The 15,628-nt window shown below is 40.7% G+C and overlaps 1 protein-coding gene and 1 long non-coding RNA gene across 4 annotated transcripts in view; one reads left to right on the top strand and one right to left on the bottom strand.

The window, feature by feature from the left end:
* The window catches only part of adka (adenosine kinase a), a 172,271-nt gene that overhangs the window by 33,093 nt on the left and 123,550 nt on the right, over positions 1-15,628 (bottom strand). For 2 of the 3 annotated variants that reach the window (XM_017696547.2, XM_017696549.2), the window contains exon 7: positions 12,367-12,537. The exons of the other annotated variant lie outside the window; for it this stretch is intronic. In XM_017696547.2, coding sequence (XP_017552036.1) covers positions 12,367-12,537 — 171 coding nt within the window. The remainder of the gene's footprint in view (positions 1-12,366; positions 12,538-15,628) is intronic. 3 annotated transcript variants of the gene reach the window in all.
* Positions 1-15,628, top strand: part of LOC119263481 — a 42,749-nt gene that overhangs the window by 17,414 nt on the left and 9,707 nt on the right. Inside the window, exon 2 of the long non-coding RNA XR_005130303.1 lies at positions 14,935-15,135. This is a non-coding gene — a long non-coding RNA (uncharacterized LOC119263481). The remainder of the gene's footprint in view (positions 1-14,934; positions 15,136-15,628) is intronic.

Here is a 15,628-nt window from a genome sequence, read left to right as displayed (position 1 = left end):
TGCTATGGTGTATGGTGTGGAGACTGTGGCTCTGTCTAAAAGACGGGAGGCTGAGCTGGAGGTGGTGGAGATGAAGATGCTGAGATTTTCATTGGGAGTGACAAGGATGGACAAGATTAGAAATGAGCAGATCAGAGGGACAGTGAAGGTAGAGCAGTTTGGAGATAAAGCCAGAGAGGCCAGGTTGAGATGGTTTGGACATGTGTTGAGGAGGAATAGTGGATATATTGGGCAAAGAATGTTGGAGATGGAGCTGCCGGGTAGAAGGAGAAGAGTTTGACCTCAGAGAAGGTTTATGGATGTAGTGAAGGTGGACATGGAGATGGTTGGTGTGAAATTAGAGGAGGCAATGGATAGGGCAAGATGGAGGCCCTAAAGGGAGCAGCCGAAAGAAGAAGACATGGGATATTGTCTTTCCTAAAAATAAAGCTGTGTCTTCAATATGTTACAAAGCATCACTAATGAAATTGCAATAAATAAATAAATACATACATACTGCTTTGGTACTTTGGTACTGGTGCATATAACAAGAGTAGGCTAATACTTATTATTATTTATTTACATCTTATTCTAAAGTTAGAAAGTTTAGCAGCAGCTGTGCTCACTTACATATTCTGTAACTTAAAACAGCTATTATACTTTCATTTGTATTGACACTAACTTACTAGCTAACGTAAGCACTAGCCTAACTAACTGCACGATTGTTTGGACAGTGTCTTTCTATGGTTAACCTGTCCATGGTCACAATGATCAGCAGCCATTAACAAACCAACAAAGAAAACCTGTTTATTTTTATTAAAATCATCTAAAAAAATATAATGACCAAATACCCAATGGGCTGTTTACATACACACAGTACTGTGCAACAGTCTATGCAAATAGTCCATTCTAGTCCACTGTATTTGTTAGCTCCAGATCCCTCCTCGATGGTTACTTTAATTTAATGAAGCATTGACTGAACTTAACCAGATACTGGATGACCAATGACAACCATTTCCAGACCTCTCATTAAGGATGCTCAGGTTATTTGTAGTTAACCAAAAACAATGATATACACAATCGGCACTAATTGCATTAATGATGTTATTTTGATTCTAAAGTTAGACTGAGCAACAAAACATTTACTATTCAGAAAAATAGTTTTTTAAATAAAATTTTTTCAGGTGCCTTAGACTTCTGTGCAATAATGTATTTTTTCCTATCAAAAACAAGTTTCACAAACTGACGTGTGGAAAAAATACTTATTCGACCTCATGCACCTTGAGTTACATATAGTTTATGGGAAGAGCATGAAGAAAGAGTGACTAAAGAACAAAGATTGAGAGAGAGAGAGAGAGAGAGAGAGAGACAGAGAGAGCACTGGAGACAGAGGGCGAGCCCGAGAGAGTGGTTTAATGAGGAATGATAGCTGAGGGAGTGCGTCAGTGTCCACTGAGCCGGGTAAATAAGCATTAACTGGACAGGGGTTAGCACACTGACACTTGGCCAGGCCTGAGATGGGGCTCTGATGGGCCAGGGGGGTCAGAGAGGCCCAGCCTCCCAGCAGCTTATTCACTCCAGCAGACACTTTCATCCCTGCTCTGGGTGTACATCCTCACGGCTTAAAAGCGGAGAGTGGAGGAGACTCCGGTCGTGTAGGAAGGTTTGGTAGGAAGGGGTGGTTAGTTGCCACAGTTGCTCTTGGCAAGATCTGAGCAAGTACAACCGAACCTAGAATTTCAGAAGCAGTGAGAGAGGTTCTACTCTCAAATCAACAGCTAGTTGGAAAGACAGAAAGGGAAAAAAAACAACTAGAAGGGCAGTTTGACTGCAGAGGTCATGAGATGTTATTTTTCTCACATTGTTTTCGTGCTGGATTAAAATGGTGGTAACAAACACTTGCGTAGTGGGGACAGCACCAAAACAAAGGCAGCACTGTCAGTTACTGATGAGAGCAATTGAGGCGTAATTTCATAATCGCAGCCTGAGAGTCACAGACACACATTATTACAAGTCAGGGAAAAACCATGGGCCGTGAGTGAATGCAGGGCAAGCCGTGTCATAGGAGGCTAACAGATGGATATCAATACAGTAATCTGGGCAAAGGGAAAGGAAAGATTAGGGGAAGAAAGCGAGCACTGCTGAGGTGTTAAGGTACTCCCTCGAGAATGCAGCAGGCCAAGTGGAGCGTGACGGGCGACAAACAACAGAGAGAGAGGGAGGGAGGGAGAGAGAAAGACAGAGAGAGAGAGAGAGAGAGAGAGAGAGACGTGGGGGGGGGGGGGGGGGGTAAGGAAGGGAAGACCTTTTCAGGAGAAATTTATTTAAACCCACTAATCCTTTATTTACCACTGCCTGCTGCAATTACCACTAAAGACTAGCCATGCTAGTGGAGTCTGCTCTGCATCTCTTATGTTAATCATGACACAAAACAAGAACATGGCTACAGACAAAGCGTTAAATGGCACCGGCAAACACCTGATCGATGGCTAATCAAATTAAGGGTGCACTGAGTGAAAACCTGCAACCACTAATGGTGCAATTCTGTCTCATTTTCACAGAAGACGCTCTTTCATTATGGGTGTTTAAAAGATCATTCAGAAAACATTACGTGGCCATACAGTACACCACTGAAGGCACTGGATATGAGCGTGTTGACGCTAATCTGCTGGCGTGCTCTGAGGGACGTGGTGTGTTGATGTGGCTGCAGATGGCAGGTGGCCAGGTGGACTATGGACTGCAGAAGAGGAACTGAGCTCGATTTAGCTGCGGTTCTTCACTGCTAACCACTCCACTCCCTCCACAGCTAGCGTGTGACACAGTTAGAGGAGAAGGAAAAATATCTACAGGGCAAACTCTTAAAGGAAACGCTTGATGCGGCACGACTGCAATAATAAGGTCATCAAAACATCCCAGCTGGATGAATGCGTGTGAAGAGGAGAGTGTCCACTTCAAAAGGACCCCAGGCCTTTTACCTAGCTGTCATTTTGAGATGTTAATTTGGCCTTTTTTTGGAGAATAAAAAGAGTGGAGAGCTCAAATAAAGGTGTTTCCTCTTGATCTCCTCTCCCTGGTTTGATTCCCCTCATAGTGCACTGGCAGCATGTGAAAGCTCTGTCTGAGGTTTCAGCGGTGCACTTCAAACGTGCCTTTGTTAAACAATGCATGAGAAGCAATCGCTCGCTGTAATGATATCATTACCAGAATCACGGGTGCTGACTGCTGTCTCTCTCGGCCTATATGGAGGAAGGAGAGAGAGAAAACATTTCCACTTCAACACATGTGACATGCCTCTCAATGACAGCCTTATTACCACGTCAGAGTTATGTTCCGATCACTTTCAAAGCCTGCCATTGTCCCTGGTCCCATCACAGGAATGTACGTTAGCGCGTAAACAAATTTGTGGGCCTCAGACTCCGGCTGTGGCACTGGCATGATAAATAAACTGACTAATGAGTGTGGGTAAATATAGAGGAGGTAAAAGCACACATTCACAGGTTGGCCTGCTGAGCTATGGGCCGGGCCAGACACACACACACACACACACATGCAAAAAAGGAAAGGTGCAACACAGAATATTTAACATATTACACCAAAAACTTCTACATTCTACCACATTTTATTAGAACAGGGGAAAGTGCTTACTCCAATTCGCTTTCCTCCCTGTAACTCAGTAACAGTTCACCTTTGTTCTGACGTTCTGTTTAAATGGTCTTAAAAGCTTCAGGTAAGATCGTATTTTAGTAAGTTCCTTATAAATATCCTACCCATGCTCCACCCACAAATATATTGTTTTAAAGCAACTGTCGTTGGACATATTTTACAGAATATTGGCAAAACTATTCAACTATTCAAGATAAACTGTTGTCAAGGGTAGAAGGTGCTTATTGCCTGTCCAGTAAAATGCAGAGACTTTAAGTTATTTTTCCCTCTAAACAACACTTTGATCAGAAATGGAATCAAAAGGAAACAAATTTTGGTGTAAATTATTAACTGTATCCAACATGAAAGCTAACGTGACGTTGTGGTGGCCCTTTTGCCATGAATGCTGTTCCATTGGCTAACGTTTGCAGATGGAATTCTATTAAATTTTTAAAATTAAAACTTTTACCTAAAATAAGGATAGAATGGCAACGTTCTTATAAATATAAAACTTTTAATAAATATTTTCCTTTTTGAAGCAACAACTGACTTCTGGTACTGAAGCATGCTTATTAACTGCTTGCTAAATACAAGGTACATACAAATAAACACGCATCTATGACTTTGTCTAAAACGTCTTCGATTTGGATTCAGGATCGAGTATCCTGTTTACATTTTTTTTATTATTAGTCCATGTACCCCTGATACACACAACACAAGTGTATGTGAAGAAGCTGTTCACACTGCTGCTACAGAGAAGATCAAATTTCTTGATGCAGCTCAAGGCAATATATTGACCAATGTTGCCTTAGCAATGTTAAAACCAAGATAAACTTTCTGCTTAGCTTATTACTCAGATGTTTATTCCAAAGCCTAATTATACAACAAAACAAACAAACAAACAAGCAAGCAAGCAATCTACACTGGGTCTGACTTACCCCTTCACAAGCAGACACAATAGTATTTATAAGAAATTATGTACTTATACATGTTTATGACAAATTATGTAACAATTTGCTGGAACTCCACCAAATAACATTGACATAGCCATGCCATTAACACATCACTGTAGATGTCACATTCAGTCATAAGCGGTCATGACAGACTTTGTTCAGTAATATAACACTTTTTACTTTCCCATTACTGGTAATCGTAATGATGGATGCAGTAATGGTTGATGTCATGACGCTTAAGCTGCATGCCATTCTTAAAGTCTAATTTGTTTAGCTGTTAAAACATTAGACATTATGATACATCATGATCATTACTAGTAGAGTGTGACCCTGTTATATTACTAGATATAATTGTTATTACTAGATGTAATTGTTAACATTGGTTATGCCAATGTTAAATGAATAAATCAATCAATAAACAAACTTTGGACTTTTCCAGGAGTATAAGGGCAGAGTGTAACAGGAGTGATGCTACAGAAATGACAGCATCTTTTCTGGAGACATCTCAACCCCCCCTTACAGGAGATAAGGATGACAGCATGTAACTGTGATGGTGTGTGTGTGTGTGTGTGTGTGTGTATGTATTCATGTTTATGCATGAGTGTAATAGTGTGTAAATATGATTGTGTACATGACAGAAATTTGGTTGCTGATTAATTATAAAAATATCTGATAACAATGGGCAAATACAAATAAAGCCAAGGTGTATGCAATGTAGCTTTCATCAACAAAACGAATAAAGAAGATATGGCATATCATAATGGTTTAACAATTTAGAATAAATACAGTGTGTAAAGGATTAATATGTTGACATTTAAACCAGTATAGTACAAATTATTTGGTATCTACTACAACACTAGGCAAGTTATGGAGTTAGATGAATGAAGAATGAAGAGGGCCCTTGCCCTCGTCCTTGTCTTCCACGTTTCTGTTGATGGGCCTTGCTCCATAGCTAAGATCTACTGCCAGTCGTGCAAAAACCCAAGCTGGCTGATGTATAGAGCAGCAGAGCATGTTGGTGTTAAACTTCTCCAAATCATACTGGCAACAACAAGCTGACATCCTGCACTGAGCCCCACTGTGAAAGAAATACACTGTCCTCGGTGGCAGCTATTGATCTGCCCTCAGTACAATGTCTTCTCCTCCATCCATCATTACTGTGCTGTTCTGCAGACAGGCCTGGTAAAGGCAGTGTCTATCAGGGCCTTTTCCCATTCAGCTCTGTGGCACGGAACTCCCTGTCCACCTCCCCCACTGGAAAACTGCTTCTGTGGCTTGCACTGAAGGATATTCTAGGCAAACCTCCTGAGCTCTCAGATTATAGTTGTTAGGTGAACTTTCCCAGCACGACCCTACTGGATCCCACAGCAACACACACACAAACCCTCAACTATCCCTCTGAGACATAAAAACCGTGTTAGAACTGACCACAAATCCATGAAGTGTTTGCTCTCTTGAAAGGAGCAGACGTGAAATGGCAATCTAGGCACTCTGGTGTTGGCACGGATATTAAAGCGATACTATGTGGGAAATGAGCCACTAGAAGCAGCAGCGTGGTCTTCTGTGGCAGGCTTCGAACACACATCTCAATTGAGCCCTCTCAAGCAATGTACTATGTGACCACTTGACGAAGCAAAAGTCATGAAATATCATTTTTCAGGCTTACTTCTTCAGTGATTAGGTGACAAAGAAAACTTCTTGGAGATGATTGGGACTATCCTTAAACATTAAAGTGCTACATAATCCTCTACAATATTCACATGATATGTGTGATCATTCCACCATTCTGCAATGCACTCTAGGAAGCAGTGGGGGCGATATGGCTTCCATGTTTTGCTCATCATAAAACAAGAAACTGCTCATTGCAGCGACAGAACATTGAATTTCATATGTGTGTTGACAGGGCAAAGTAATGAAACTGCAGAAGGTATAATGACTTGATTGACTAATATTCAATAGATTAATCAAATGACCATTTGCAAAAAAATGTCCCACCTTCCTTAATTACCATTGGTATGTCCATCAGCATTGGCCACCTTGTAAAATCCAAAATACATGTGCTAACAGACTAAAAGTGCAAAGGAAAATACACACAGAGGAATGGCATTAAACACCTTTTATAATTAATAAAAACGGACTGGTTTTACAAGATGTTCAGTGCTGACATACAGTACTAAATCCCCAATCTCCAAATTTTTCAGTATCAGGTCTTAACAACAAATTTAATCTCACTTTTTTGGCATTGCCTTTACTACAGCTGCCATTCTATTTAGAAAACATTTGGAATTTGAAGGGATAATTTCCCACGACTCCAAAGTTCAGTCTTAAAAGTTGGTTGTATTTTCTGCTTCTCACAATCCACAAACCCTAAACACATTCTACGACGCTGAGGTTTGAGGTGGCCAGTCAGTTCTTCTGAGATGACCAGCAGCTTCTTTGATATGGAAAATCGTCAAACTTCTGTTTACTTTGCCCCCCGCTGTTGTCTCAGTCATTTCAGATCTGAAGCAAGAGTGGAGCTTGGATTTCTCATGTGTATCAAAGATGAAAGCTTTAAGTACCATTTATCTGATTGTGACTGTTTCAGTGGTCGACCAAGTCATTTTGCAAGTAGATTATCTTACAGCTAATCTCTTTAGAAACAGCTTCCGAAAAATGAACCACCTGCACTCTGTTTTGACTAGAAATTAAGTCTGTGTTTTGCACAATCCTGTACATGTTCGATAAATAATGAATGGTGGCCATGTATACATTAATCAAGCCAGGGAGCTCTTTTAGGCACTGGGCATTAAAGTAGTCAGGTTTCAAGTTTAATAAGAAGGAATCAGCCAAAAAGTAACGTTGCCAAAGCAAGTGTCAGAAATTCCCAAGAGGAAAAGCAACCTATTCAGAGCACAAGGAAGATCTAATGGAGGGGTCAACGAGTGTATATCTCTAACTACACATTTCTTTTTCTATTCTGATTCAGAATGCATGCTGCTCATAATAAAGCTAAGCCTTGTGCCTAAAGTAAAGAAAAAGCAACACAGCTTTAGGAGAAGTGCACCAAATCAGCAAGCGCACTGACGAATAGTCCATGCACTCAGGAAAGTAAATCACTTTCCCTAACAGCTCTAATTGTGTCTCTCACAATGTTGCCTTGGCGGCCATTCCACAAGAGGCGTATGCAGATAGACAGGCTTTAATTGAGTGCTGTGGGTGATGTCGTGGGAGACTACTCAAGTGTACAGCCTGCATTCAAGTGAGATCCCTTGACAGCATCTCACTCTTAAGCATTTTTTTAATTACCTCACCTCCCTCTCAACTTCCTTCACTCACTTTCTTCCTGGGCTCCTGTATTCAAGTTCACTTCTCGACTTGGTTTTTAAATGCCTCTTCAGCAGTCTGAAATGTTCATCATGAAGCATCTCTGCAGCGTCTGAACGGGGTTATACGAGAGGCTAGCTGTGGCTCAAAGCTCCAAACAGGGCAATGTTTGACTGTCAGCGAGTTCTGTGGCACTTGACATCTGTCTCCGGGTTTGTGTGTGTGTATGTGTGTATGTGTGTGTATGTGTGTGTGGCACACTGGGGCTAAATCAGTTGTGGGATGGGGGCCCAGTGTCATGCGAATCTCTCACTGCCTCAGGGTTTCTTCACAAACTGCCTATCACGCACATGCAAACAGAGGGGGAGGGCACACTGCTAAGCATGAGAAACATCACTGCTCTAACCCTGCAGTCTGGAGCATTACATTACTGACGCTGTACTATTTAAATCTAACTACATTGTTATGTAATTCCATGTTATGTAATGAATGACATTTGCATTCACTTAACATTCTACTACATGGTCTTACAGTGGGTAGCATGCACACAGTAGAGTGAGGAAACATCACACACTACCAATAAGTGTCCTTGGGCAAGACTCCTAAAGCTACATTCAGATAAATCTATAAAGTTTTAAATGTAAGTCGCTCTGGATAAAAGCATCTGCCAAATGCACAAATGTAAGTGCTCTGTATCTGTATTATTCATCAGGCTCAACTCTGTATTTTAGACTTTTTTTTTTCTTTTTTTAACATTTGTTTCATTAATAGGAAATGACAAAAATAGACCATAAATGTAAACAATGTTTTTTTTCCAGAAAAAAAAGGCTCAACCGGCAACAATAGCTTTCCCCATCCAGTCAAGGACACCACACTAAGCCAACAAGTCCTTGGCCAAGACTCTTAATAGCTACACTCACCTACATTTTTTAACAAGATTAAAATTGTAAGTCACTCTAGATAAGAGTGTCTGCCAAATGCGTAAATGGAAAATGCAATATAAATCAAGTTTATAGCATTTGGTGTAGTCTAGTGACTGGCAACACAACCCTTTACACAACAGATTGAGATTTGATTGCCACCTGGGCAAGCACACAACACTACACCAATAACAGTCCTTAGGCAATACTCCTAACACTGCATTTGCCTGATTAAACTGTAATTCACTTTATTTTAGAAGGTCTGCCAAATGCATAAATGTACATTTTCTGCATCTGTATTTCTTGCTAAGTATGAATCTACATTTTTTGCATTTGTATCAATGTCACAAAATGACAAAAAACATGTCAGGAAATTTTGTCTACAGACAGCAATAACTTTTTAAAAATAATTCAAATCATAATAAAATACTTCTTCTGCTGCTTACAAACACATATGGTGTGGATTGAAAGTTAAAACTTTCACTATTTTTCTTTTCCCCAATGAGGTGCACGTGAGAAATAATTAAACAGGCCTTTCACAGCATATACACCATCGAAGACCTGGGATGGTTTACCACCACATGAGCACACGCATGCACACGTCTACAGGATGAAAGCACAAAAGTTATTTGCACAGGGCTGAGTCCTCAAAGCAAAGAGTAGACAGGACTTAACCTTGGTTAATGGAAATAAAGCTGGCACAGGCCTGCACACGAACACACACAAAGTTGTAAGGACGTCCCAGTTTATCTGTACATCCTTTTGCCTTTGTCCTGCTAAATGTCAAAAGAGCAAACCTCCAATTTCCCCTTTGCTCTGGGTGCATTGGGAGCTCAATAATATTATTCATGTCAGTGCTGGGCGGGGAGGCTGAGGTCTTTGGGAAAAGGCCTTTGGGCAGTGCTACACAATGAGCCAGCTCTCTCCAGTCTCTCCATCTCCCCTCTCCTTCTTTCTCTCTCTCTCTCTCTCTCTCTCTCTCTCTCTCTCACGCTGTCTCATAAGCAGCGATGGAGCGATTTCAATCATTTCGCAACCTCCCAGCAATCATGGCTTTAACTCCCCTGTTATTTAAAACAATCTGAGCTCCGAGCTGGAGTTAATCACTGCTTATACTACATCAGTCAGGGTTATTCATTCTGTTCCAATTAATCATGCCATTTATCTACATTGTCTGAGCCTTCTGCCGAACAAATTCATCTGTAATGACAATTCGCATTGTTGAATTTTATCATGTGTGCGGCAAATGGAGGGCAAATTGTTTGTGATTATGTGTGTATATCTGCGTGTTGTGGTAAGCACTCGCGGGTGTGTGTGTGTGTATACGGTGAGTTTTTACGAGCGCAATTCAGCGCCATCTGGTTTTGGCTCCAACTGCTCTGCTTCTCTCACTTAATTAACTGGAGGCCATTACATTTCCTGAAACGTTTCACTTTCCTCTGCTTTATGTCATGGAGGCAGGCAGGCAGGAGAGGGGAGAAAGGAAGGACTCAATTAGGCCAGTGCTGCTCCCTGGATATTACACACTTCATGTGTGCCAGTTAAGGGTGGGCGAGGAGCTGGTTCGGGGGACCGGGCCGCCCCTCATGGCGCCCACGTTGTCACCGCAGATAAAGGCCTGTCTCCTTGTCTCAGTCCCCTCACACTCAGACAAGCTCCAGCTGCCAAACACTCAGAACTATACGGGTGGATAGTTCCCACACACACCAACACCAGCACGTTAATGCGGCTGAAACGAAGACCCTACGTATAAGTGTGTGCTAACCATCTAATTAGGCTAGCTAAAAGGGAAGCTGTGGTCAAGTTGGTTTTTGAAAGAATTAACACAGCTGTTCCTGCTATAAGAAGCCTAAGTGGAAGCTGGCTGATTTTGGACCACTAGTGTTTAATATCTAATCAGCGGTTTTGAGTGCAGTGTACAGTGGCAAGTGGCAACAGAGGAGATTCAGAGCCTGCTGCAGTGTTTCAGCCTGTCAAGCCTGATGCACAGCACAGCACAGCACAGCACACACACACAGTTCTCCACACTGTGCCGCAGTACACACACAATGTGAGCCTGGAACTATGATGATTACCAGAATACATGAACAACTCAAAGTGTGATGTAAAAGACCAACAGACTAGTTAACTTATCCATATTTTTGGCCACAAGCACAGTCTTTCATATCAACTGTTACCAGGCTGGACAAGCTTTATAGAATGTTTACAGGAAATCTCAAACTATAGGTCATTACTTAATGTCAAAAACATAAAACTGGACCACTAGAGTGCTTATTTAGTGATAGTATATAACTATGAATTTCCAGTTTAAATACCAAGTCATAGGTGTCAATTGATACGGTTTACCCATATAAAATACTTTTCCCTGAATTTTGGAGGTATATAGTTGTGTAAGGTTGAATGCGGTGATACAGGAAATCTAGTGTAGATTTTCCCTTTAATCTTTGGCCTGATAACATCAATAATTCTAATAATATAATTTCTATTTTATTACACAAAACAGATATTGCCATGTATGAAACGTGAATCTAAACATGCTTTAAGCTATAACACAGTCATTGAAGAGAACAGATTTTGTATGCCTTGTTGAAGAGAGAGAAAAAAAAGGACACCATATTTTCAAAAGGGACAAATTCAGACTCCATTTATAATGAATAAACTCAGCTACTTTAATGTGCACCCACAGCTGACACAGGTGATCAACTGTGCACACACAGCTTCTATAATCTCCATAGAAAAGGACTAACTAAGAGAACCATACCAAATGCCAAGCGTTGATGTGCTTTAGAGCAGTGGAACTTTGTGTGGAGTAGCACTGGAGTGAAGATGAGTTGGAGCAGCATTTCTGATTCAGATACATCTGCAAATTTTCAGAGATATATTGTAGCTTCTTGAGTGTAACTTACTTTAATAGGCGCTTTAGAACACAGCGCAATGGCCAAGTCATGTATTAGCAAAGATAAATTAGCACCTCAATTTTACCTGACAAATGATGCTACATCAGAGACTTTTGTTAATTGTGTTTGTAATTGCATGCAACTATGAATAAGACTATTTAGCAGTTTAACTGTCAAATACAATAAAAAAAAAATCTGATTCTGTGTGAAGTTATTAGTATGACTACCAGCGGAATATAAACCAATAAGTCTGATAAGTAATAAGTAGTTTCAATTAACTTCATCAACCTGCGTCTGGAGGTTGAGACTTACGTGAGTTGGGAGCACAGAACTCATCACTATTCTAATGTTAGTAAAATTAGAAAAAAAAAAAAAATCCAATCAAAACACCATATCTATACCACATCCTTAAAACTGGTTCCTATAACCTGATGTATAATGTTCTAGAGAGAACCTATTTCAAAATGCTTTCTATTCAAATGGCTTGCCATTTTCCCACTTTAAACAAATATAAAGCTATTATGTGCCACCCAAACCTTACCAGATGATGATAAGACTGGCTGATTAGAGGGATGTAAACACACATTAATATTCCATTTCTCTATCTGACTCTCTGTGGAACTACATGTACTGGTGTACTACATTACACGTCAACACAGGCTGACTCACTGTCTCGTTGCCGAACAAGATGTCCACGTAGGGCATGACCTTCATAAGGGACTCCTTAAAAGCCTGGCAGATGAAGGGAGCGGAGAGGTTCAGGCTGAAGATCTTATTGTTATCAGAAGCATGCTTCGCCACCTTCAAGATTGACTCCAAAGACACAGTCAAGAAGAAACCCTGCAAGATAACCAAAGTTAACAAAAAACATACATTTTAATAATAATAATAAAACAAAAAAACAAACAAACAAACAAAACTATTAACACCTCTTCTACACAGCCCAAATGCAGTTATTTAGAAAACGCATGGAATCCAAAGCTTATGTCTTTAGCTTTGCACTGGAGCTACGAGGCTAATGTAGCTAACATGTAATGGGAACTCAATCCCCAGCCATTAGGACTGTGCAAACTGCACGCCTAAAATCATCATACTTGCCTGAATCATCAGACTTGCCTCAAACCACATCAAATTCTTAAGTAATGTCTTACAGATTTGCTTATTTGGTTTGTCTATGTCTATTAAAATAGAAAAATGTAAGTTGCATAGCTTGAAGCCTGAATTCTTCGTATTTTTATAGTAATTTATTTTCAGAACCCACATAAAGTCTATTTGAGGTTACTTAACAAGACGGCACAGTCTAAGACAAGTCTATAAAGATTCAGGCACATAGTTTACTCAATGTCTTGTAGTCTTATAGTTCTAATGCAAAACTAATACAGCAAAGTTCAGAGACCAAACATGTATTGGCTCATCAGCTATATTTGTATTAAGAACCATCGTTTCAAGCCATTGTAAAACAGAGAAGTGTGATGCCCCCACATAAATCCACCCACATAAAAGGCCAAGAATCAGGCAGTGAAGGTGAACACACTGCAGACACATTGTCTGGGTATCATTTTCAAAAATGAAGCGAGGTTTAATCTGGGCAGTAGTAGAAGTGCCAAGCGCTGCATAAAGAGTAGACAAAGCGATAAGGATGAAAGCACGCTCGGCACCTCAGGATCGCACTGAGGGTAAGAATTACGAGGAAACAAAGGAGAAAAGAACCGCTACATGTTCTTCATCCGAAAGCAGTAAACATGGCTTAGCTTGATATAATGGATGGTATGATGAGGCACAAATAGGATTAAGGTTTTAGGAGATGAGAATGAATGATGACAAATGGAGAGCATAATTACAGCAGCACTTCCATCAGAGAGCAGAGAGAGTTCATGGAGACAATCCAATAAAACAAAGGGCACCTTGGCCAACCTCCGCACACAGGGAAAACAGCAAGGTCACTCCTCAGCTCTCTGAAGAGCTCTTACGCACCAGGTTCATGCCTCGGCTAGCCGGCCTTAAGAACCAGGGGGAGCAGAAATAGAGCACTGTGTACAGGCACACTAAGAAAGAACTCTGGGAACAAACAGTACTGCACAGAGATTTTAACAGTAGTTCAAAGTGTCAACAGAACATGAGGCAGATGAGGGCAAATGTGGAAAAACTGAACATCTCTTCTGTACTTTGAACCATCTTAAAGGGATAGTTCAGCAAGACAATGTGTATACAAATCTAACAATCACCTGAGATACACTCGGTGTCCAAAGTTTGCCTCTTTAGTTTTGCACTGAAGCTTTGAAGCTAATGCAGCTAACAGATAATGAAAGCTAACCACTAAATGGAATCATGCAAACTGCACACCTGTACCATCATGTACTTACTTTACAATGTACCACGTTATTAACTAATCTTGCTTCTTTCTCATTGTATAACATTGTTATCAATAAAAATGTACACAAGTATAAGCAAAATTTAGGCATGAAGCTATGGGAGGTATGGTGAAATGTTTAATAGGGACTTTTGTACAGTTTTATACTGGTAGGTATGAGCTTATACTGGTAGGTTCTGAGCTCCAGAACAAAACTACAGTGACATGTCTTGACTGATTGACTACACTAAGGGCAGTGACATAACCAGAAACATGAAAATAAGGCACGGTCACCACATTACTTTCAATGAATAAAAAAAATAAAATAAATAATAATAATAATAATAATAATTTGCTAGTTTACTTGCTTGCTGGATCTCGAACAAGTGGGTGCTCTCAAGGCATTGCCCATTACTCCACCCACCAGCATCTAACAGTAACCTAAATGTTTACGGTACACCACCAATATGAAATGATAAATAATTACTATATCATGTTGCAGGTTATGAAAATTGACCATGGATGAGATGTATTACAAATACGAGGGAGAAGCATAGACGTTATGGCTGTCTGTAGTGGTGAGGCTGTTAAGAAATTGGGAGTCCCGAGTGTACAACTGTGTCAGTATCAATATAAGAGGCCCATTGAAGATTTTAGGGGAATCCTTGACACCTTAGCCCCCCCTCTGACATGAGCCCCAGTGTGACTGGCCTTGTTTTTCCCTCAAACTATTACTTTAACAAGGCAGTAACTTGAAACCTTATAAAAGTGCATGGTTGTCTAACACAGTTTAATGCACTGAGTTTCCTTTAATGTATCAGAATTATGGAGAAGAGTCCAAAAAGAATTCCAAAAGCATGGTGTGTTTTCCCCTCTCGCTTGCTTAGCATGGCCTGGGAGAGCCGCCTGAGCCCAGAGAGATGGCTGCTCTCCAGCCCTTGTTCTAGCAGGATGGAGAGAGAAAAAAGAAGAGGGAAAAAAAACATGCTAGCATCTGATGAAGTGGAAAACAAAGGTCTTGTCTGGACTCTTCTTACTGAGAAACAAGAGAGGCTACTCGGGCCATTGTGTGAATGAATACGAAACAGGTAAGGAAACACCTTCACGTTTAAACCTGAAACCAAACAACCTTCGATACAGTTCATCTTGCACTGAGAATAATTCAGAGAGAGAGAGAGAGGGAGAGAGAGAGAGAGGGAGAGGGAGAGAGAGAGAGGCACACACAATAGGCCATGTGAGAGAATGAGCAAAGGGTACATGATGGCGAGACTAGAGCTTTTACAGAGGCTAACACAGGCGCTCTGAGAACACTCCATTAAAACAGATGAGGCTTTTGTGGCTGAGAGTGGAAAGAGGAGAGAAGTGACCTTCATGTGTTTAGTGTGACTGTGTCAGCTATCGCCCTGTTCACAGGAGGAATCAGAAATGCTGTCTGGCTGCACAGCCATTCAGGGGCCTACAGCATAATGTGCTATGTGGGCGAACATTATGTGAAATATCTACATTGTTAGTAATAACAAAATGTCCTCATTTTCTCCCTGAAGTCTGAAATATAAAGCATGCAGCTGAAAACCTCCACAA

The sequence above is a fragment of the Pygocentrus nattereri genome, chromosome 5 (assembly GCF_015220715.1).
Source record: "Pygocentrus nattereri isolate fPygNat1 chromosome 5, fPygNat1.pri, whole genome shotgun sequence".
Classification (NCBI taxonomy): domain Eukaryota; kingdom Metazoa; phylum Chordata; class Actinopteri; order Characiformes; family Serrasalmidae; genus Pygocentrus; species Pygocentrus nattereri.
The sequence above is the reverse complement of the archived record's forward strand: the minus strand, read 5'-3'. Positions and strand labels throughout refer to the sequence as shown.